Source organism: Montipora foliosa, chromosome 5 (assembly GCF_036669935.1).
Source record: "Montipora foliosa isolate CH-2021 chromosome 5, ASM3666993v2, whole genome shotgun sequence".
Classification (NCBI taxonomy): Eukaryota; Metazoa; Cnidaria; class Anthozoa; order Scleractinia; family Acroporidae; genus Montipora; species Montipora foliosa.
Window position 1 is genome coordinate 11,412,154 of NC_090873.1, and position 25,000 is coordinate 11,437,153.

At 40.2% G+C, this 25,000-nt stretch overlaps 4 protein-coding genes across 6 annotated transcripts in view; 2 read left to right on the forward strand and 2 right to left on the reverse strand.

Annotated features, from left to right (window-relative positions):
• The window catches only part of LOC138003609 (uncharacterized), a 21,031-nt gene extending 15,367 nt beyond the window's left edge, over nt 1–5,664 (forward strand). For all 3 annotated transcript variants that reach the window (XM_068849764.1, XM_068849766.1, XM_068849765.1), the window contains one exon: nt 1,065–5,664. In XM_068849764.1, the coding sequence (XP_068705865.1) occupies nt 1,065–2,320 (1,256 nt within the window). In that variant the 3' untranslated portion in view covers nt 2,321–5,664. The remainder of the gene's footprint in view (nt 1–1,064) is intronic.
• A 4,684-nt stretch (nt 5,665–10,348) lies between these two features.
• On the reverse strand, nt 10,349–17,707 carry LOC138003633 (uncharacterized). The gene is made up of 8 exons (XM_068849812.1): nt 17,605–17,707; nt 16,285–16,347; nt 15,416–15,480; nt 14,780–14,888; nt 13,574–13,697; nt 12,763–12,802; nt 11,997–12,051; nt 10,349–11,452 (listed from the first exon to the last, which is right to left on the reverse strand). Exons 1-8 carry the CDS (start codon nt 17,699–17,701, stop codon nt 11,319–11,321), a joined length of 687 nt encoding a protein of 228 aa, XP_068705913.1. The 5' UTR covers nt 17,702–17,707; the 3' UTR covers nt 10,349–11,318.
• Nucleotides 17,708–18,944: 1,237 nt separating this feature from the next.
• On the reverse strand, nt 18,945–22,595 carry LOC138003620 (uncharacterized). Its single transcript, XM_068849796.1, has one exon. The coding sequence runs from the start codon at nt 22,557–22,559 to the stop codon at nt 21,216–21,218; it is 1,344 nt and encodes a 447-aa protein (XP_068705897.1). The 5' UTR covers nt 22,560–22,595; the 3' UTR covers nt 18,945–21,215.
• Nucleotides 22,596–22,614: 19 nt separating this feature from the next.
• The window catches only part of LOC138003610 (protein unc-45 homolog B-like), a 57,417-nt gene continuing 55,031 nt past the window's right edge, over nt 22,615–25,000 (forward strand). The window contains exons 1-2 of the mRNA XM_068849767.1: nt 22,615–22,765; nt 24,168–24,353. Of these exons, the coding sequence (XP_068705868.1) occupies nt 22,757–22,765; nt 24,168–24,353 (195 nt within the window). The 5' untranslated portion in view covers nt 22,615–22,756. The remainder of the gene's footprint in view (nt 22,766–24,167; nt 24,354–25,000) is intronic.

A 25,000-nucleotide genomic window follows, 5' to 3' on the forward strand; every position in this document is an offset into this window, starting at 1 on the left:
TTCGACACTCAATTGGAAATCGCTCTAACTGGATGATAATTACTTCAAACAAGCTCAACCGGGTTGTTTGAAGTAATTACAGTGCGTAATTGAACAGAATGGCAAGCACGTGGTGGTATGAGCAGACGAAACTTCTAATCGCTTCATGGAGCGAAGATTTGGATTTGTCATCTTCTGTTCTCAGAAGCTATCCTTGGTTCTCTCGTCGCCTCAAGCATGGTGATGATGATCGTGGCAGCCACGCGATACGGCGCCATTTTGTCTCACGCTTCGAGGTTACCCTGCCTATTGTATTTCAATTTTCGCAGATGTGAACAGAACCATAATTGAATAATTTTGAATGGATTGTGATAGCCTGAATTATACTTCCGTTGAGCATAATCAACGTTAAGTGTGAACACGGCTTTAGAAATGTAAATGTGTCTGTGTGAAGACAAGTTAAAAGGGGAAACAGCTCACTTCCGGTTGCCGTCCGCGTCTCAAAAACGCGCGTGCCTTGTTCACACGTTCGACGCAACTGCAAATGCAAACGTAAGGAAATACACGTGTGAACTACCTCAACGCGCGCAAATGTAAACGCAAAAGCAAGAAATGGAAAGTTTTCCATTTTCTTGCGTTTGCATTTCACACGTTTGAACCGGGGAAACGCAAACGCAAACGCAAGGTAAAAAAACACACAGGTTCATTCTTGTTCACCATTTTGGAAAGAACACGTGAACTGCGTGAACTTGCGTGTCTTACTTCCCTTGCGTTCGCATTGGCGTCGTATGTCACGTGCGAACCAGGCTTTAAGGTCCCTATTTATTCCCAGACGCGAGTTATGTTGAAGTTAGGGAGGAGAGATAGGGGGCACTTTGTGACGCTTGTCAAAATCGCAGTGCAGCTAATTACCTGCATTGCTGGACATGTCTGTCACGCTTTTGTGCTGCTATTGCTCAACCAATAATTGCGCTACCACGCGATCAAGCAAGACACTTTCACGGTGAAATCCCTCGAGTTCGTTCTTATAATGGGCTGACGTTCAAAAATTTTAACCAACATTTTTTTCTTGTTTTTTTTTTAAGTTCATATTTCGATCGTAGATTCTAAAGCAGAGAGGACCAGCCCAATTCATGAAGTAGGCAGACGACTTGATTCCACCGCCATGGAAAAACAAGAACAAGTTGAGAGTCGACAGGCAAAGGGGCAGTTTTGGATTGACCCTGAAGTCCGAGAAAGGATTGCTAACCCTAAATATCCGGTTTGTATGCCAGACAAGCCTTTCCTCCATAGAAGCTACCAAAATGGCGAACGATATGATGACAACATAGGCCCTAATAAGTCCTTCGTCGGAGGAATGTTCGGCCGGGAATGGCGACTGAAAAAGGAACGAGAAGACTTAAAGCGAGAAGTGGAAGAAGACGCTGAAGAGGATAGGCGTCGAGCTATGCTGATTCACCCTGGTGACAACATTTGCCCAACGTTCATGATCTGGGGTGTTTGTCATCGGGGGGATAACTGTCATCTGCGGCATCCCCCTGGTAGATATCTCGAACGCCCGCCCCGGAATGCGGTGAAGCCCGAGTCCGTCTCCGAGGAGCCGAAGAGGGATCCGAACTCTTATGCCGCTGTTTTGGAGAAGAAGAAGAATGCCGAGCCCGAGAAATTCTTCAACGACTGTTTGCTGCAAAACGTGGAGAGCAGAGAGGAAACGATTGGCAGATCGTATTCCAATGCTCTTGTAAGAAAGGATGACAGTAAGATTCCTACGACAAGAAAAAGTTTTGAGGAGGAATGGCCATGTCTTGGGTCACCTGTGCAGATTCACAGCAAGACCAAGCAAGCTACACAAGGACCGTGCGTCATCGAGAAGGTCAGTGCTTCAGTAAGCAAAATGCAAAATGCAAATGATAGAGTGATAGCCGAGTCGTTACAAGCAGACGAATACGCAGCGCTGGAGGTGTTCGAGGCAGATGAATACGTAGATCAGAACGAGGACGACACTTTCCCTGATTACCAAGAGCAAGAATTCGTCAACCAGCTGGAACAAGACACAAACAAAGAGAACCATCTTGAGACAAAGGGACACGAATTAGAAGACTTCAGCTCGTCATATTCCAGCAATGTTGTAACGCATCAAAGCACCAGAGATGAAGCCGTCCCTTCCCCACCCCCTGTAATTACCAGTGTGTGTGATATTTGCATGGATCGACCCAAAGACGCCACATTGGTTTGTGGCCACAGGTTTTGCTATCAGTGTTCTTTGCAGATGCGACTGGATGAAGGAGCTTGTGCAATATGTAGAAGATGTATCGTTTCCGTAATCAAAACTTACAACTAATGTTTGTGCGGAATGGGTCACACATCACTTGAGCCTCGTTTCCAAATTGAGTCCTCTAAGTCTTAAAGTGCACCTAGACGCGAATATTTTTGGCCTACAATATTAATCTCCCCTCCATAACCGAACACGTTTTACCATTCTTGCCTCAAAATTTCTCTTTTTTATCTGCCGGACAAGACGCGCAGTCATCAAAATTAGCAGTAACAGGTTGTTTGCGCGATGACGCCATTTGACTACAAGTACCAGAATTTTCAGGGTTTGCTTGCCTCATGCTAATTAGAGGTATTGTTATTTTTACCCCACTGGGGATACATAATTTAAATAAGAAAAGAAAAACAAACCGAATTCTGGTAGTTGCAGTCAAATAACGCCATCGCAATCTCGTACCCAGAGTCCTCGGGCTTCTTGGTCAGCGGGTGAGCGCCCGGAGAGACTCTGAGACAATCGACCCCATTTTCCCAGAAAACGTGGGTTCCGGTCTTATTACGTATGCTTCAGTTTAACCGGAAACAGAAAAGAGAAAACCGTAAACAGTAGAAACGGCGGGTTGAAAGTGTCCGATAAACAAGAATTTTAGCCTTAAACACAAAGAAACTGGAGAAATGATCACTGGTTTGCTGTAAGAGCAAGTGAAGATGAAACCTCTGACGCTTTCGGTAAGTGTATTTTTAGTGTTTCAGCGTACATTCCATCGTTCAAAATGCCATCGGTTAAGCAACACGATCGACAATTTTTTGTGGAAACGACACAAATGACCTCCTCTACTACGATTTGATGTTTCCGTAATTCTGAATGGCTTCGACAAGACCTTATTCCACGGATTTCTGCTAAAAGAGACTGATGTAATGTTTTCCCTCGGTACTTTTGCAACAGCAACAGTAATCACTTTTTAGCAGCGTGGGAAAATTCCCGTACGGTATAAGACATAATTCAAACTTCGTGGTTTTTTATTTTTGTGATTTACATATTTCTGGAGTAGAAAAAAACAAACAGCGCTGAAACTAGTTTTAGATTTTTAATCTCCCTCCAAATTCTGGGGCTTCCGAATTACTTACCGACTTCCTGTCGGACTGTCATTGTTACGCAAGCGGCCAATCAAAAATATAGTTCAAGTCAATTATCCCAGAGTCTCTCCGGGCGCTCACCCGCTGACCAAGAAGGACTCTGGGTACGAGATTGACGCCATCGTGAAAGTTGCCTATTTCGACCCACGACCGTGATGTTAGAGGAATGGGCCTACTCTCGAGTTACGTCACAAACTATTTTCGTTGAAAACAGGAATGCAAATCAGTTTGTGATAAAAATCGAGAATAGACCCATGCCTCTCACATATTACGGTCGTGGCTCCAATTCTCATGGCTGGACTGGATCTAGCACAAAATGGAGGCTAATGCGGGCAAATCTTTTCACACAAATTAATTTGCCCGCATCAGCCTCCATTTCATGCTAGATCCAGACCAGCCGTGAGAATTCGAATTTGGTCTATTGCTGCTACTTCTGCCAAGTTTGCGTGGCTTCTAAGGCACTGAAAAAGCGAAATTTTAGGTAACAATGGTAACATGTTTGCTTGGGATCGACAGATTTATATTAGGAAAGAAAAATATCCCAGGTTTAGGTGCACTCAAATAACTTTTCATTTAAACGTTTTGTGCTGTTTTGAGGTCGTTTGAAAGTTATAGGTCGTTTTGAGGGCGTTTGAGGTTTTAGTTGTTTTGAGGTCGTCTTTGAAAGTCATTTTGAGGCTGTTTTTAAGGTCGTTTTAATGTCGTCTCAGACGTTTTACACGATGTCATCCAAGTTGCTATGTGACCACTTAAACTGCTCCTACTTTGGAAAAAAGAAGCAGTTCTTGTTTTTCTTCACATTTCGAAAGTAATTGCGTTGAATGCTCAACAGGCGAAATGTTTTTGTGTTAATTTCAAGAGCAAAAAACTTTATTTTAATTCGACTGCTTTCATTTAACGATCCACCATTAATTGGTGTGTTTCCGACCGATGAGCTTTCAGCGATCTGGATCGAGGAGAAAGTGGCGTCATTTACTCACTTGCTTAAAAATGAACTGTGTAAATGCGGCTTAATTAGTATGCCGCACGAGTATGCTTTCAGATTGTCAAATTCGTGTTTTGCACACTGCATTTCAAGCGAGTGAGTAAATGACGTCACTTTCTCCTAGATCCAACTCTCCGAGGGCTTATCTGTAAGAACCACACCAAGTAATGGCGGACTGTTAAATAAAAAAAAAATGCCGTCAAAATAAATAACTTTCTCTTGAAGTGATTGCATAATATCTCGCATTTCGACTATTTACCACAAGAACTTTCGAAATGTGAAGAAATTCGAGAAGTGATTTTTGATCGTAGTAGCAAGTTTGAGTAAAATTATCATTGGTTCTGGACGAAGTGAAGGGTATTCGTTGTTTCTTCAGACTCTCTTTCAGATTTTGCCAATTTTGTTATTGTTTGCGCACAGAAAGGATCAGTCGTGTGGCTGCCAAGTTCCTGTTGTTATCGTTTCGAGTCTAGATACTAAAACGTACCAAAACTTTTGTCGTAGAACGATCTATTTTAAGACGAGGGACAAGGCGTTCCCTAAGGGAAACCTAGGGACTTGTTGCTTTAGCAGTGTCCCCAAGGGATGGCCTTTTCCCCAGGGACTTGTAATCGAAGCTGGTGTTAATGGCCGGCTTTTGCGGTTAAAACCGTTTTGTTGTGCTGCCGAAAATCTATTCATTGCTTTACAAAGCACCTGTAGAATTACGATTTGTGAAAGGTTAAGTCGCTCTCAAATTAATATGCTTCGATGCATCTCACATCTTCGTCATTTACAAAGAATATTTAAAATCCATTTTCAAGATTGTGTCAGAAGTTCAGTTTTTTTCAAATATTCCTTGAAATACAACAAAACATACCTCTCACATGATAAATTCAACATCCTAATCTTTTTAAAAATCTCGCTTGTCATTGTTCTCACCTCATTCTTGTAAAAAATAGTACTGATAGACACCGCAGTCGCCATAAACATCCCTCGTTCCCAGGGTCCCACACAGTCCCTCGCAGCTTTTTATAGTCACGGTCGTCACGCAACGTCCTTTTCCACAAAAGGTTATGCAAGAGGAGCGTTGCGTGACGACACCGAAACTGCTGCATGGGAGAGCCAAAAACGTTTCTAAATGTTAATTCTAATAAATTTTATTGAAATTTTGTGAAGGTTAAGATCTGTAGTTCTATATAAGGGTAAGTCTTTAAAAGATTAAGGGTAGACCGGCATAAGATATTAATTAAGATATACATAGGTACTCCATTTTTGTTCAAATTTATACTTTTTTGCAAAATAAATTGTTCAAGTTTATTGAAATTTGTACCAGGTTTTTGAGGGTTAAAATGGTACTGCGCATTAAAAGTTATGTACTATCTTCACAAGCTTGTCGTTAGGAACCTTAAGCAAGGGCGACGGCTACGAAAACGTTGTCTAAAACTATTCCGTTACTGTAATAATTTTGCAATTACTCCAAGTCACTCGGCATGGAAAATTTGAGTCCATATTCCAAGAATAAAATTGGTGAGAACGGTGTGGATATTTAGAGAGAAAATTAAAAATTCATCGTCAGGTGTTCTCGTCCTCCACATGACCTCAAATTTGATCATTTCACGTCGTTGTCAAGACGAGAACGGTAAAGAAATGTATTAAAATGCACGTGCAGGGCGTGCAAAACTATTATTATTTTTAATTAAACCTATTTTTATGTGTCGTTCTCTTAGCCGTCGTCCTTGCTTAAGGTCTCATTCTCGTCACCAGAGCCTCGGATCAATCCAAGGCTCTGGGAAACTCCATGCGGGAGAACATGCGCCGTAGTGTTCTTATGGCGAAAAATTGGCTATTTGAATCTTACTGCGCCTGCTCAGTTCTCGTGCTAACATGAATGCACCAATTACAGAGGCTTTTGATTGTTCTTCACGAAAACCAATAAGAAAACACTTTGCTTCAGGCTTCCCCAGAGCTCTTCTCTCCCTCAGTCAAGAGAAGAACTCTGGGGTCGAGATTGCTTAAGATCCCTATTACCTCCATATACAAAGTGACCCTGCGTAATAGGCCTTATTCACGATAGCCGCCATGTTGGTTTTCAAATTGTCATGCAAATTAGCTATGTGTTATGCTGGGGGCAAACATTGGAAAAACGGCAAATTGCGGAAAATCGGCTCGTCGAAATATTAAAATAACATTGCAAGAATTCCATTTTAGTATTTAGAATTAAGTACCTTTTATAATAATTTTATATCTTGATTGCCTTTGACATTTTGACTTTCTACTTCGTTATCTGCTCATTTTTCGCTAAAAAAAAAACGCCGAAGTAACTTGCGTAATGATTATATTTTACCTCTTAGGTGATAAACATTCCATGAACGTGAAGCGAATCATCTGTGTGGCTAAGATTTTCGTTATAACCTCTCGAACTTGTGTTGTTTGCCCCCTCAGAAAGGGGTGGCGAATGGTTCATCAAAAACTCTGGGTCTCGCAAACTTTAGTCGAATTTCACGGGTCTCGCAGTCTCGTTTTTTGAGCGGTTATGTGCGTCTCGCAGTCTCGTTTTTTATATGAAGGTGTCAAACACTTTGAAGTCTCGGTCTCGCAATCTAAAAAGTCAAAATGTCTCGGGCTCGCAAAGAAAAACGCTGGTCTCGCCGTCTCGCAAAGTCTCGCTAATACCATTCGCCACCCCTTCAGAAGTGTGTAGCTAATTTGCATGATAATAGCAAATCCAACATGGCGGCCATCGTGAATAAGGTCTATTGAATGAGATTCATGGTATTTTGTATAAACTTCACAAGGTGTTCCCTGAAGCCTAAAGGTCCGCGCAAATGGCTTTAACATTTGTTTCAACATCCGTTCGATTTTGTTGAACAGGGATGTTGAAACCCTTTACCCCCACCCACCCCTTCCTTTTCAACCGTGTTGAATTGATGAGGTTAAAAAGTGTTCAACTCCCCGTCAACATTTCTTTTGTTATCGCGACTGTTGAATGAAGTTGAAGCCAATATTGTTGGGTATGCGCGTGCGCACTATTCGTTTTCTCAATGAGGTATCCGTAGCATGAACGTATCCATAGTAACAACCGCGGCTGCAGCCTGGGACTGAAAACCAGGCCTCTCGCGAAGATGTTGTCGATGTTTTGAAGCCCTTTGCCCAGCCCAGCAGACAACATTGTTCAACAAAATGGAACGGATGTTTTTTTGAAGCAACGGGCCCTAAGAGTGTTATGTATATGCCTTGCCCGTATTCTTGGGTTCTGGTTGAGGTCATCGTTAGAGGGCCACTTCGTGGCGCTTACACCAAGTAACGTGAATCTCACTGTTCAACCCCCTCCGTAAGCTCCGTTTCTCTTGGTGCTTTGGGCCCTGTTTACAACTCGGAGGGAGGTTTATTTTAACAAGAGGGTTACCCTAGCACTCACACATTTCTTCCTTTTTTGAACGATGTGTTAACAACGCCGATAGGGTTACTCTGATGCTGGGGTAACCCCATCTGAGCACTAGGGTTACCCAGGAACCCATGACCCGGAGACTACAACTCTACTGTGTTCGTGTAACCAAGAGAAAATGAAGGGACAGAGAGGGAGGCTCAAGGCGTTGGCCGGGATATGTCATGTCCACGAAAGTTATTTTTAGACGAGCAGAAGTCTTTGTTCTAGGGGAAGTCTGTCTTCCAAGACGTCTGCATGCAGTCTTGTTTCGCTCTCAGGTTCTTAGTGAAAAGAGAAAATGATGGCGCACGTGGAAGGCTGATGAATATATATTTTCTTTCAAACATCGGACCGAGGTTGGCCTGCATGCGGATATCTCGGAAGACTTCTGCTCGTCTAAAAATAACTTTCGTGGACATGACATATCCCAAGGGCTGGACCGGGAGCCTCGTTCTCTGTCCCCTCATTTTCTCTTGGTGTAACGGCGTTTTCACAGACCGATTTATTTTTAGATTGAATTTCCCGCGAATGAGACTCCCACAGGAGCCCGATGACCAATTACAAGAAATGAAGCTGACGTCATAGGGTCACCGAACCGGAACTGCCTTTGTTTCTTGACCTAATTCGCGGGAAGGGCTAGTCTAAAAATAACCTACTTGTGAAAATGCCGTTTCACAGACGCTGTATGGAAGTTGCACGCTCCAGATGGGCTCCTGGGTTACCCTAGTACCAGGGTAACCCTACCTGCCTTGTAAACGCTCTGCTAGGGATAACTCGGCTACCCGGGAAAACGTTTTGCTGGTTTCTAGCCGGGTGCGGTTACCAAATTCATTTAGAGTTGTCCGTGGTGATACGGGGTAACCTACCTATCAAATCTTGCTTGTAAACCCGGGCTATCTTTGACCCTTGTAGAAGCTAGGGTAACCCTAGCAGCAGGGTTACCCTCCCTCCTTGAAACAGGGCCTTAGCATTCAGACTAAAGGCGCGTCCCATCAACATAAATGCAAATTTTAATTTACTGTTTTCCTTTCGGTGAAAACGAAGCAAAGTATAAACGTTTCATCCGAACTAGCGTTTTCATATCGTTTTTACTATAATTTGCAGTAAAACACAGTTGAAAAGGATGAAAACTGCTTATAATAACCTTGGCTTTTAAATCTCCGTTGGCTTCCAGTTGAACAGAGAGTTATTTACAAGATCGCTCTGGTTACATTCAAAGCGCTTCATAGTACTGCTTCCAGTTACATCACTGAACTCATTGACCAAATGCAAAAATGGCCGCCAACAAATTATCCTTTTGTCTTTGTGTTAATTAGCCTAGCTAGCCTCGCTTTACAGCCCAAATTCTTTCAAATTTTATACGTGTTATTTGTTGGCGGCCATTTTTGCATTCGGTCAATAAGACCTTACGAACCTGTTAGGACATGAAAGGCACAGTTTCACGGTTTTGCGCATGTCCAAGTTTTGGCACTAGCAGTTGTAAATTTTACGGTTTCTTATTGAACCAGATGATGTTCATTAATCACTGAGAGTCCGTATTATATCAAATACACTGAATGACTAAGGCCCAGATTTGGTGGAAGATACTGCGAGTTTAGACAGAAATTTGCAAATTTAATTTTGACCTCGAATTTATTGTACGAGTACGGGTTGAACATTTTATTCTACGCACTAGTTATCATGACGCAAGAGTTATCTATTCGCATGCAGTGGGTTCATAACACAAAGGAAATGATTGCTGCGCTCGGTCCGTACTGCCACGACCTCGGGCCAATATTCCCCAGTACGGCCCTCACGCTCGGTTAGTAAGAAGTTATTATCTCGGTTTTAGGGCCTTAAACCTTCTGAACAAATGATTTCCTGCGCGTGCGTAAGAATTCATTTTCGTCGAATTTCTCAATAGACCAAATCGGCTAACTCAGTGTCGTAGCCAATTCAAATCTTCCGGGGTTAAGATTCTTTGCGTGTCGTATTTGCATCATAATGTAGCATTCACATTTAAATGATTTCGAAATATCTGCAACAAAACGGTTTATTTGAATTGCGGACAACATTGAGTTTGGCGATTTTGTCTATTCCGTTTGAAAGGAAAAAAAAAACCAGACGGATCGTGGAATTCGGGATAGGAGTCGAACCCAATCCGCTTGCTATCTCAACTCAGTCAGGGAAGTTTGGTTTATTCAACTGTAAGTGACCGGAAGCGATTATTGTGAACAGTGAACGTAATATGATTGTTTTAGGTGTGCGATCGAGATTTGGCCTGGGTTTGATAAAACTGTCTCCAAGCAACAGCTTGCGCATGCTCAATAACGACTTAACACGATTTCTGCATAGTCCTTTCTTTCTCGTCGAGTTAAGAAAGGCTCTACTGTCAGGGTGCCCAGAACTCAAAGGTCATTAAAAGGATTCAGATTTGTCGAGCTCAATGAAAGTTTCTGGCAATAGGTCGGAACCGTATTGGTAATGTGAATGTCACTGAAGGAAGCGCTTGATTGCTTAAATTCCGGAGTACGAATACTGAAAATTATTGCTCATAATCCACTTGAGAAAACTCTTTGCGTTTCCAGCCCGTAAAAACAGCAATTTACTACAGCATGCTACAAAAATGGTAACCCGTGAGCTCTGCCAAATCTTTCTACAATGACAGGTTTAGAAGTACATCGTTTATTCTTTTCCCAGATCTAGAATTGGGCCTATCAACCGCGTCCAAAGATTTACATCTTTTTTTGCATGGAACGAGGTGATGTTTTCTCGCCACTGTGTAAAGTTACATAAACATTTGCACCCTTGAAATTCACCTTAACTACCCTGAGGAAGAAGCAGTTTCGAGTCTTTTTAATCCGAGACAAAGACTAAAGGCGCTGTTACACTGTGTTATTTCTCGTGCAACGTTTCTTGCAACGCCATTTCTACAAACGTTCTCACATTACGAAACAAGTTGTTTTACGGGTGTTACACTGAGCAACGTTTCATGCAACTTGTCTCGTTTCGATGATCACATGAGGTTAAAGGAGCATTTTCACTGGCTGGTGCCACAGACCGTTCCGACAAAAGTTGCAGGACAGATGGTACACTGCGCAATGCTGTAAAAAATTCGCTGCAACCGTTGCGGAAAGTAGTTCTCAATTCTACTTTCCGCAACGGTTTCTACAACTGGTCTTGCAACGTTCTTGGCCGTTGCAAGGTGTGTTACATTCGTGCAACTCGTCTCCCAATGGCGTTACCAGAAAAGTTGCACGAAAAATTGCACAGAGTAACAGCGCCTTAAAGAGAGAAAGATACAGGACGAAGGAGATTTCGAACGGGAAGATTAAAGCACAGGGGAAAGCTGGCGAGAGCGATGGGAAAGCTCTTGCAGTGCCATACGGAACAAACTAGTTTTTCTCTGGCAACAAAACAAGGCCTAAAGTCAAGCGCGATGCCTTCGTCCAATGAGCCTCCTGCGAAAGCCGCTTTTCAGGCGAATACACCGTGTGTTTCGGCCAAATCAACCTTGTCACGTGAGCATCGAGGACTGATTAACACGTGTTTGTTAGTTGGTCATTGTGCCACAGATTCGCTTTGCTGTGTTAATCTTAAATCTTCACGAGAATTTAAGAAAGTTTCCAGTTCATCTCCTTCAAGGATGTAGCCATTGCACGCCCCAACTTGTCCCGGGCGGGTCGTTATCTTGGCTGTAAAAGATATCAGAATTTATCGACTGTTAATATGGCGAATCCTAGCCCAATATGTCTTACACCCAAAAGAGTGTAATCTTTTGGTACCTGAGTGTTAGGATCTCTCTGGCGACATGATCTTCCTAACTTTGCAACTTGCAACTTTATAACCCCTTTGTGTATTAAAGGTGGAAAGCTACCTTTGGTTAGATGCAGTTTGGGTTCAGAAAATATTGGACACTATTCACAGCAACACACATGTAGGTGGAGCACGCGCGTGCGCGTGACGGTTTAAACATAGAGGTAGTCTCTCCCATATGGGTGGAAAAGGACGCTGTTGTAAGGTGACCCGGTTAATTATTATATAAATCGAAGACAAAGTTCGTTGGTATCATCCAATGAAGACGGAAATCTTACAATCAACTGAGCTGGGTGTTATACCGATCTAATACAATTGATCGTGTCTGCCTAATACAATGGATTTTCGTCGACAGACACATTATTCGCTTGGGAAAGAGTTCGCCATGCAAGGTCTGATGGCCAAACAGGAAAGATTGCTTACCATAAAGCTTTCCGATTTCCATGAACGGCAGTAACTGGTCCAAATTAGGGTTTGCCTGGAATGACACAATCGGCAAAAAGTCTTCAAAAGAGATTCAAAGTAACTTCCAGGAAAGTAGTCAAAGTATTGTTTTGGCTTTTGGCCAAAAGTGAATACCTTGTATGACTCTCATTTAACCTTCTTGACATTCACAAGGAGCAGACATCATATATTTATGAACAGGATTACCCAATAATATTATTATCTCATTACTACGCTTCGCTCACTCGTGATATAAATTATTCTTGCTACTCAAACATAAAATTCATATCTTCTCGTCACCGTGTAATATCCTCTACATGTATGTATAATACCGTTAAAGTTATGCTAACTTGTTATATGTGACTGTTACACGTAAACTTATGCGCCATTCATTGCTGCATTCAAAAAGTACTCCAATCAAAGCCATTTCACACCTTCAAAGTACCAGTCATGATTATAATTATCGAAAATGGATCTAATGTTGCAAGACTGAACAATTTATTGTTTTTATTTTTAATGTGTTATAGTCGTTACAGCATTAGCAAAAGCTATCTAGAAGATTTAGTGTAAATAACAATGAATTCTATGAGAGCACAAAGCTATAATTATTCTTTTCCATATGCAGAGTTACAGGCAAATTTTGCAGGTTAATTCACGTCATTTATCCATGACTAGCAAATTGAGCTGCCAGTACTTTCCTGCAAAAGCAATGTAACATACGTGTACGTAGAACTTACAACTATACCTCTGTTGTGATTTCCTTCTTAGCGCAGGAAGTGGAATACCTAGCATAAACAATAAATTAACAAATTCATGACCGGACATGTTGGAATCAAACATGGCTGCATATGCATCAAGTTACAGTACATGCATTACTGGACATGAGTGTCACCTATGTAAGCTTGAGACCTCAACAAATTTCTATTTAATTTTTCTTTGGATTTAAAAAAAACTACTTATGTTAACTAAACACTAAGTGACCCAAGTTTGTTTATTTTAACTGGAATTTTCCTATTTAATGGTCTGCCATAACTTTAAAATCTTGAGACAGCTGGATCGAGGAGAAAATGACTTCAAAGACTCAATAGTTTAAGAATGCAATGCATTTGTATGCAACTGAATTAGTATGCAGCACAAGAGTTTTTTGGGCTTTGAGATTTTGAACTAATTGTGTTTTTCCATACATAAAACACTGTGTTTACAGCCTGAAATTTTACAGTTATTGAGTGAATGACATCACGTTTCCTTAGACCCAACCCTCTGAGGTCCAATTGGTCAGTAACTGTTTAGAATGTGAGTAATGGCGGACCATGAAATCCAAAACTCACACTCAAAGTAAACAACCTTTGGATAAAAATCAAAGCTTAAAATTTTGCCAAGCAGGTGTTACGCAAGCTTTGATCTAGGCTCGACTACCAGCCACTGTTTCGGGAAATGAGCCAGTGAACTCGAGTAAGCGGCGGAAATTGTGCCTAGCTTTGATTCTCCAAGTGAGCAGTATTCCTTCGCGATTCCCAGTCAACCTCACTTATAACGCATGATTCTTTAATACTAACCAGGTCTTGAAGGGATTGGAATCGATTTCCACAATAGTTCCTTTGACCATTACACCATTTTTGTTGAAGTTATCATTTGCAGTGTTGTGAACTACTTTCAAAATTGGGCACTCAAATTCAACATCTGTCACAAATAACATTCAAAACAATAATTATTATGATAACAATAATGATCTAGATCTACAATCGGCGTCAAAATTGTTGAGACACTCTTATCCTTTAGAGTCGATTTCAAGCTCGGCGGTGCAAATGGCCCCTATCCCCCGCACCCCTGGGACAGTGTTGTGTTTTTCTCTTTTCTACGAGCCTTGTAGACAGTGGTACAACATTGATTAGGGTGGGGGAGGGAGGGGTATCCCGGAAACGTACTTTCTGGACAAGTTTTCTTTGCAAACAATGAATGTGTCGTTGCCAGTGTGCTCTGTTGGCAACTGTCTCAACTAATTTTGTCGCCGATTGTAGCCAGCGATGCTTGCATGGTGAATATCTCAATGAAGTGAACAGCTTTGTGGGAAGGGTTTAGAAGGAGAAAAGGTAGCAGTGGGCCACATTTTTTTTTGGGAAGAAGCTTTTCAAACTTCTTGTTTTTCAATGAGGAATGGCCTTGAACACATTACTTTTTTGTGCTGTCAATTCTATCAAATGGTCACCCCTGGTGAAAAGCCTCAGATCTTCAAAGACCTGACAAAGATATTTCAAGACTTGTAAGGATCTTCACAAGATCCATGAAGGTTCTTTAAAAGATCTTTCAAAGTTTTGTTAGCACTTTAGGGAGAGATGGACAGTTTCAAGTCCGCAGCTGCAGATGTTTTGTTTGCTGCAAATGACATAGGAGACCTCTTCTTTTGAACTGCACAGTCAAATATCCTGGATCACAAGATCAGAAGCTGCATAATTTCATGCTGTTTGTAACCCAAAGAAAATGAATACCACTCAGACACTGTGGGATCGCACCAATTGATTGATGCGTTGCTTAAATTAAATTTGTTACCAAAACCAATAATTGCAGGGTATGGAGTTCCAGTTTCATGGCCACGCCTTCACAGTGCAGAGTTAATTGAATTGGAGCCCAAATCTACAGTGTACAGTGTAGATCACTGTCACAATTATCATGACATTTTATTTTAGTTAATAAGTAAACAAAACAAAAAAGAAAGAAAGTGTACCAGTACTTGATTATAAGACATCAACTGTAAAATCATGTACCTAGTGAATTGCAGGCATAAACACCAGTCTTGATTTTGATGCCTTTGGTTTTCTTATGTCCACCAAATGCTTTCCTTACTTTGATCTTCTCAGGTTTATCAAGTCTAAGCTGAAATATTAAAAAAATGTATCGTAAAAAAGGCATATACACACTCTAGTAGCAGTGGAAGTAAAGTGCCTAAAGTGAAATTATGTAGTGTGGTGCAAGCAACGAATTAATTTTTTGAGTTGTGTAAGACTTGTACATCCAACATGTCTTGTTCTATTGTACCACTCTAAGACTTATTTTTCAAGGTTTAAGAATTTAATCAACTTTCGACTTCAGAGGAAAAGTCTTTTCTCTGGCTCTAACCAATTATTATTAATTGAAGATATAGTGCCCCAATTTGATACGCAAGGACTTCAACATTTTCATTAAAATGGCTTTTATGTGATATGGCTGTGTGTGGCTTAAAGTAAGTTCTATAATTTTATGATAAAATACGTGACACTGTTAAAAGTGGAAATGTTGCGTTTTCTTTGTTTCTCAAAAAATGAAAAGTTGTCAAAAATACAGCAAATAGTGAGTCACAAAATGATCTGAGAGATACAAATCTGAACCCTGTTTTAGGACATGATGATCAATGTTAACAATACCCTTGTGTGTGCTGGCACTCTGTCCTGTCTCCATTCACTCCTTTTTCTTCCTCCACGCATCCAAGCTGCGCAATAAACACACTGTCACTCTATTGCTACAAAAACGCCCAGAATGCAATCAGACGGACCTTAACCCATTGAATCCTGGGAGTGACACACTACTCTGTCCAATGCCAGACGATTTTACTCATCAACTGAGTGTGTCCTGGGGTTGTCATAGGAGTGAATGGCCTTATAAGCAGTAGCAAGTAAGCCTGGAAAAAAATCCAGGCTATAGCTTGCATAGTTTTTTCAAGCTACAGTGTATCTTGCCATAATTAAAGTAGTTCTTTCATGTAAGTTGCTCATACTGTAGTCTCACTGCTGCACTCTTTACAACTTTCATTTCATGTTAATTTTGTACTTCAAATAATGACATTTCGTATTATTGTAAAATCCAACAAGGGTTTTTTGATTAAAAAAAAAAAAAAAAAAAAAAAAAACAGCACTTCTTTCACTAATACCATTTATTAACTCCACGTACAATCATTGTACACGGTAACAGAGTTACAGAGGGTAATAGCTCACATGCTGAGCTTCTAATAACGCTGTTCAAAAGGAGAACGCATGTTTTATCAGTCAAATGAGTCAATGAGTCAATGAGTCATGAGTCATGAGATAATGGACTCACAGTCAATATAGCAATAATTTGTTGATTAAGCCTAAGCCCTCGTTTCAGTGATTAGGCCTAAGCACTCTCTGAAATTTTAGCTTTCATTTTATGGTTTAATTAACTGCACTAACTCGTTGACTCATTGACTCATGACTCATTGACTCATAAATACTTGACACTTGTTCAAAAGATGATTTAACTTGCTGTATCACCTTACCAGAAGAGTGAAAACTGGTACTCTGGGTTAGCAACCATCTACTAATTATAAACCTCAAAGAACCTGAAAAGAATACATTGATAGTGTGCCATTATCAATAATACCGTAATCTTATTTGGATTCAGGGTTGATACAGGGACAGACAGCACATACAAATTAGCTAGATTTGTTGGAAGCTTTTGTTGGACTATAGAGAAATGACAGTGATGGAGTTTGTTTGTCTGTGATATGGAAATAAAAATAACTGACACTGTGCTGTATAAATTACCGGTAGCCTCAATTTGCTTTTGGTGTTACTTTACGTTTACTAAATCAGATCAAATTCAATTCAACTGTAGAACAACTGCATTGAACAGCCTAAACATAGCGATTCTTACTATACACTATCATTGTGCTTTGCATGGTCTCCTCTTATACAAAGAAGTGTAGTCGGTTCCCTACTCTTTGTTAATAAGGTGTCTGTGTCCCAAAGAATTTACATTGTATGGTTTATTGTTCTTATCCCAAAGACTCATTAAAACATCATTTTACAGGTGTCATACAAAAGGCAATACTTATTAGTGTTGGTCTCAAAGGTCACAGGTCATTGTTTTACAAATAGAGAAGCAACCTCAACCGTTTACCAATGCTAACATTTAGCCTAAAAATTTTCTTTAGGTCCGATAAGGCCTAAAGGTTAGATTTAATAGATGTTTAGGATTCTTTCTGTCTTGGTAAAACAATTACCTTTAACCTGTGTTTTGCACCTTCAGCAATCCAACTTGTTGATTGTGTTACATGTACTTACACAGTCATGTATGCAGTACGATGCAATACAGGACCCATGTTTTCATAAGTACTCTTGTACAGCGTATGTTTATTGTTTTCGAACCCTGGCATTTAAGCTTAAGATTTGCAAAAGCTTAATTAATCCATTGTCGCCTGAACTGCCCTGGATCGACCCCTTTGAGTCAATGGGTTAATTAATGGGGACATAAAACGAACAAAAAAAAAAATGAAACTCTTAAACAATGCAATATTCAAGTCAATGTTTTTCGTGAGAGTTTGATTGTTCTCAAATGACAAACAAACCAATCGATGCTTGGTTTTAGCCCTCAGACATGCAAATGATTAATGGACATCGAAGCTTGAAAAGAAAAACGTACTCCGCGACCCAGCTGGCTTATGCAAGCTAATAAGTAATAAAATTAAAACATGACGAACATCTCAAAAGCAGGATAAGTGTTGAATAAAGGACTGGTCATCGTGAGGATCCCTGAAGTTTTCCACAGCTGCGATCTCATCAAAAGGAGAAAGACTGAAATATTGACATGCACTTACTTGAAGGAATCGAACCCCACGAGTGCAGACCTGAAAAAGAAAAAGAAGAACGAAGACACTGCAAGGACGCCATGATTAGCATGCAACCGCTGGCCATCTCACAACCATGTTCTCTCCGTCACTGGTAAATGTTGGAGATCTGGGTAGGAGATATGGGTGATGATAACGGGTAACAAGTAACAACACCTGTTTATCATTCATTCTGTGAATAAGAACTTAAAAATATGTATTGCCTACTGGTGATCCCTTGCTGGGAAATTTTTATCTGTTCTGCATTCCCAGCAAAAACAGACCAGAAATCCCATTTGCCTGCAGGGCTCGGTGGAAGTTTCCCAGCCAGCAGCAACCATAAAAACAACAATTGAATACATCATACAACAAAATGGGTGTGGCAAAAGGCCTTAAATTTAGCATTTTAAGGGGGAAGGGGGAGGGGAGAGAGGGGGGGGGGGGGGACAGAAAGTTTAAAAAGGGTATGTTGCATCCACATTGACTCCTGCAAATAAGCGTCACTACAAATATATTTCTCTCAATACTTCTTTTCCAGCCAGCAAATACACCCCCTGTGGAACACCTTTATTGGGTGCCCCTGTTTTGTACCTGTCTGTTTTTCACTAGATAATGCACTGACCCCTCAGGCACCACCATTTGACAATAATTAAAATGGTCTGAGTGTTGGACCGAGTAAAATCCGTGAAATCTCACTCCCAGGGGTTTATTCCTTAAGCCAGGGTACTCGTCTGGGGATGATGAACCTAGAACGCTAACTTTAACTTCCAATGCCCAGATCTCTTCTTTAAGACTTGCCGCTTTAGTCAAATCATCTTTTCCATAAAGTAATGCTATTTAATCAGTCAACACACAATGCCTTTATTTCATTCACTTAGACAAACACCTGGTTGCAGTTGTATGCTTCTAGTAATGCAGGGATGGTGCAGCTTTCCCCCCTCCTCAAAAACCCACATTTTACTTGAAATTAGAAACACAGGAAAGGGGACTTTAGAGAGTTAAATTCCGAAAAATTCCCAGGGGATCATGCCCTCGGAACCCCCTAGAAACTTGTTCTTTTGTTTTGGAAACTGGTCATTATTCATCTGAGATTCGATCATCACCCATGCGATGCTAGAACAACTAGACACTTAAGTAAAGTTCCTTTCCTGTTCCATAATTGAAAAGTCACTTGAGTAATTATTTAAGGGATTCACTTCGCACTTGTATTTCGTTGATCGCATGAGCTAGTAGGGCAACTCAAAACAAAAGAAATGAGTCAAACAAGATATAATATTACTATGATCAACAGTAATCATTAACACAACATTTAGAGCACAACAAATTGTGTTTTGACATAGACTACCATTTAATATTATTATTTGTCAATGTAAACAAAGGATTCAATACTGTGTAAGCCAAATGAATACACTGTTTAAGATTGAATTATTAAAGCTCACAATATAACTTATAAACTAGATTATAAATTATTATAATTTATTTCAAGATACAAGCAGATTAAATGTACATGTAGGATGACGATAATAAATAAAATATTATTATTGTCATTCATGCAAATTATACATTTTCGTCATAAACATTATTTTGGCTCACAGGGTACTTGTCAAGAAGCACCAGGGACTACAATTCACTGGTAAAAGAGAAAAAGAAGAGGAGTACACGGTCAGTTTCATGACAAGCTCGCATAATTGCGACCAAATTGTTATTGCACACGTTTGAAAAAATTACTGTACATATGCAACAGAGAAGTTGTGTTCAACATAACAACCCTGGGTATGTGCAAACAGAACGGCCAAATTAAAACACAGGTCACATTCCACAGTTGAAGACTGAAAGTTCCTGTCCTACTGATGGACAATTAAGTTACGTAGCCAAAAGATTTCCCTTGATCTGAGAGCAGGGTTCTCCCTAGTTTTCAGCGCAACAGGTATGGCACCTTTTCAAAGCGGTAAAGCAATTGGTTCATGTTGGACGTTCTGCAAAGGATAAGCGACTTCTGAGCGTTTGCAGGCGGTAATAAGTGCTCTTACAAGCGGTAAATTTTACCGCTTAGCGCCTGATAATGAGAACCCTGGAAAGGGACACTGAAAAACGCAGACTGCAGACTGTGCAGACCGTCTGTAAAATGAAAATTTGGTTAGCCTGAATTAGGCCTAAATAACATTCGGTTAGCCTAATTGGGCCTAAATAACATTCAGGTTAGCCTGTTCATGGTTAGCTCTCAATAATAGTGAGGGTAACGCCATATTTTACCCCTGGTCTGCACGGTCTGCAGTCTGCATTTTGGGGTGACCGCATCTGAAACAACATTACTTTCGAGTGATTAGAGCTCGGAGACACCTTGAGTGTTGTTTATTTAATATCTGTAACACAGTCACGATTGTACAGAATTGACCTGTGACCTGTGTTTTAGACCTGACCCTCCTATGTGTAAACCATAGCAATTTATCTTTAACTTATTGTCTCCTGGGGGTTCCCTATTGACGAGTAAAATTGTCTAGCATTAGACAGAGTAAAATACCAAGTACATCTATGGCTGGTTTAGGGGTGAAAGGGTTAAAATTAATACAACCATTAAGTATTAAATAAAAGCTGACATAGACTCTTAGAATCTATAAAAGAAACGAAGGTTCAATAATACTGTACAAATAAGTATAATACAATATTCATTTCAATACATATAGATCTTACATTCTGATGTACAAAAATAAAAAATTTCTCATCATAACATGCTTTTATAATAACACGAACTCTGAACTGAAATATTGTAATATAGAAACCAAAAAAGGCAAACTTTGTAATATTAATAAATTATAATACTTTTGTGTCACTCTTGGAGCATATTAATTTTACCATTAAGTACTATCAATATTTTGTAAACTTGCTTTTAGCAGTCTGTTAGTCAAGTATTACTGAATTAAAAAAAATTAATATAAATTTATTATACCATATATTTGGCTATATGTGAAGGTAATATTTGAGGTACAATGAATGTAACTTGTACCACAGTGATCCAGGTGTATCCTTAACCACAACAATAACAACAACATAAATATTATATGTACAAAAAAACTACCGGCAAATGTTTTGGTCCATTCCAAGAATAATTATTTTTAGACCTGACCCCAAATCCCTTGAAGCCTTATTCTGTACAATCTACCTGTACATTATTATTTTTGTGAAGTATGCTGATAACCTAGATCAGAAGGCTAGAGATGTATTACATTTATGTACATGTAATATCTGAGTTAAGTAAAATTATTGTCATTTTCATCTATTAAGTGTGGACAAATGACTGGAAAACAAAGTCATGTTCTTTGAAGTTTGAGTTTGGCGGTTGTTAAGCAAACTTTTGCATATGATAGTTCAAAAGTATTTGAAGGAAGTATACTTTATCAGATCAGGGTCAATTTCTTTGAAAAAGTCTTTGATATCCAGTCTTGCTGCCATTCTAGGAAAACTTGCATCGAACATCTCTCAATCTTTGAATGATTGAAGACAAAATTAATGTTCACATTTTGCAGCCAATTTGAGCATGTTTTCCTGTGACACATCCAAGCTTAGATGAAAACGATGGTACATGTACATTCACATGTACACCCTTAATCATCTTTGTCATCAACTGGACGTGCAATCATTAACCAAACTCGTCGTTCAATAGTCTTAAAAATGTACACCAGACCGAGACTAAGGGCTTTACCACTGTTGATCACATTTGATCTCATAAGAATAAGCTGGGCTTTTAAAGGATCAAGTTTCATACTTTTCTCCAAGATTTCCACCAGCCAGCTAAATAATCCCTTAATGTTACTGAACTGTGCCAAAACGACATGGCAGAATATACCATTGTAGAACAGCCTCCCACACTTTGCTATGAAGGAGAAAGCTGGCTGGAAAATGGTATATGGTGTCTTGATCAGAAGCAAGTAGAGCACTTTAAACACAGGCTGAAAGAATTGGAACAGCGGCTGAAAAGTAAACGCAACAGCCAAAGAAATACTACAGATCAATGACCACAACTCCTTCGCTACTGCGATCAACGGCGTTGCAAATGAAGATAATATGACATATCCTGGTTTTAAATATGCAAACCACTGATTTGTCATCTCTTCGAACAAGCTGTTTAAGACCCGAAAGCATTGATCCATAAGTTCCACGTGATATTTCAAGGCATCGACAAATGGCTGAATGTAGGCCCTGATAAAATCAACATGACGGTACAATTGCCACAACGCCCATAGTATGGAAAAAATCGTGTACAGAGTGATTATTAATTCAATAATTCTGCGAACAGCTGGCGTGTAGACACGATGAGGTATGTATGGTGTCCAATCGGGAAGACCCTCTCTTAATTTCTTGTCTTCTATTGCCATTGACGGCACACCCGGTGTTCGTTCATTTTCATTGCCAGCTATTTCACTTTCTGTCGCAGATTCTACTTGCTTTGCGTGCCGCAACGACCGAAGGACATCTCTGACTTGCCCTGTGTAATTCACATGAAAAGTAGCTTCAAGGACGAAGCTTCTAGATAAACAAACAGCTGTACTCACACAGCCATGGGAAGATGCGATATCAATAACTTTCCGACACTCAATGATAAGCGTCCCTGACATAGCATCAAGGTAACCAAACTTCGCACTGACACGCAAATCCACCGCGGAAATGTCCTTACAGTCTGCCAAAGTGCAATAAGAGTGATCAAAATGTTTTCGGTCTTTGTGTAAAAACTTGAGCCTGGTCGACAGTGCCTCGTATTCCAGCCATCGTTCCTCGCTCCGAATGTCAAGTTCCCCGCAACGAATTCGTTGAAGAGGAACACGAGTTATTCCCTTTGAAAATGGCGACGGAGATCCGATAATCGATCCACCAGGACTTACGACTTCAACATTTTTATGCGTCGACAAATGTTGGTCCTGTGTTTTAACACAATCATCACCGTCGTCCATTTTGATTAATGAAAACAAAGTGTGCGCGCATAAATTATCAAATGATCCGCTGTACGGAAAATCGGATTTGAAGGCTCGCACTGGATTAAAATTTGAATTGAAGAACTGCTTTGAAAACTTGCAAGATCTATTTATCAAATAGGTGAATTTTTTGAAGGAGATGGCTACAAAAGCGTAATAGATGCATCAAGAAGGAAATGGAGAAGGTAATTTTGAGATTTTTTTTGTTGCAGCAATATTTAAAGTGATGTAAAAATTGAACAGATCTTTATAATTATAATCAAAGCTCACGTGCATTACTATGCATGAGCTGTCAAACAGGAGCAAGTGCTTACCTTGGAGTTTTAGACTCTCTTCACAGATAATATAATTGACTCGTTTGTACTCTTTGTTTGAAAATCATGAGCTCAGAGGTCTTTGAGCCCAGCGCCTAGCCTTACAGCTGTACATTTAATGCATGGAATCTGTCAATCAAAATAATGATCTGTCACATGTACAGATTTCCACAGTTTCTGTTTTCTGCAGATATGATGTGCTGACCTTTTGTTATTTGCAACTTTGAATTTATGCATGCAAAAACAATTTCAAAACTTAAGGGAAATCTGGGATTCCTAAAATTGCAGTTCAAAATGATTGTTCATCATGCATGCAGCATAGGTCTCACTTCTAGGCTTTTCCAAGTTATTGGCATTAACTATATGTGGATTAAGAAATGGCCAGTCGGCAAAGGGCAAAGGGAATTCTTCACAGCCGTCATATGGGACAAGAACAATATCAAAGCATCACGACCTTTAAAAGATAATGGGCAAACAAGGATCTTAGGGGGGTGGGGGATGGGGGAGATCAAGTGTTGTAAAAGACTGACCTCACCCCAATAACTACAGTGCACCTTCTGTCACCCATCCCATTGTCCAATCTATGGATCTCCCAGGAAACTGTCTGGGGTGGGGTGCAGGGATGTTTCAGTGGCTTACCTGCCTCCCACCAATGTGACCCGGGTTTGATTCCAGACTTGGCGTCATACTGTATGTGGGTTGAGTTTGCTGGTTCTCTACTCTGTACCGAGAGGTTTTTCTCAGAGTACTCCGGTTTTCCCCTCTCCTCAAAAACCACATTTGATTTGCCCTTTTTTTTTTAGTGTCCCCAATTAGTGCTCCAATGGTAGAATGACTAGACACTTAAATGAAGTTCTTTTCCTTTCCTATCCTTTCCTTTCCTTTCCTGTCCTGAGTTGAGGGTGAAAATATGTTGTGGTTTAATTTTGATTTTTCCTTTGTTTGGGCTTACGACAATGACTAATAGTCAAAGAAAAAGCAAAATTGAACTGGTTTGAAGAATTTTAAAACAAAAAAAAGTTGAAACCACAATGCGACATCTCACGTCGTTGGTGTTATTTGCTTGATCCCTTGTCAACAATTCCTCCAGCTATGCGGGCTAGTAGTAAGCCAAAGAAGTTGTATACTTTGTACAGTGTCTTTGCCTTTGAAACATAATTATTTTTTTGAAGGAGAAAATGAGGCTCCCAATGTCACTTTGAGGTTTCAGTTTCTTGACTTTCAAGTCAACTTTAACTGAAAGAATAATATTCTTTGTTTTATCGGGGAACAGGGTGAAAAAAGTGCTGCTGACCTGAAATCTGATGGCAATGTCCATTTTAAAGCAGAAGAGTATGACGCTGCAGTGATTTGCTACACTCAGGCATTGAAGTTGTGTTCTCCAAATGAGAAAGACAAGGATAAAGCAAAAGAAAGAGGAGTGATTCTGAAGAACAGAGCAGCTTGTTATTTGAAGCTTGTATGTAATGGATTTTGATTTGATCTGTGCTCTCTGTTCATTGCAGGGAGAGGATTGTTTGTTCATGTAAAATCATTATGTTATTTTAATAATGTTCTGTTTAATACAGCCTTCTCAAAATATTTTTCGGGAGCAGGTCATAAGGAAAGTGGAGACGGTTTGGTGCTATAGGCCCTATAGCGATAGCCTGTTCCAGGCTCTCAGATAGTCGAGAAAACGAAAAGAACTGCGTGTGAAAAGCGAGTGGGGGCTTGGGTCGAGGCGAGGCGGGAGAGCCTGTAAGCATCTCTTTAAATTCTTCATTCCGGTATACCAGCTCCTGGTATACCCTCTGATTGGTCAATTTTGACAGTTTACATCAACACTTTCGTCATCATTTTGATTCACGCGCGGAGCACGAAAGAAAGAGGTCAACTCTGTCGCCGAGTGTCTTAAAGTATTCCCAAACGTACAAGCCCTCAGATTCGAGCAAAAGTTGTGTCTGTTCGACTTTAATAAGTCGAAAAAACGATCCCTTTGCAATGCTTCCAACTGGTTTTGGTAAAAGCATAAATTTTCAGTTACTGCCGCGCGTTGCGAAAGCGCTTCAATGTTGTGATACGACATCTCTCCACACTGCTTACAATATAGCATCACCGGGTACGATA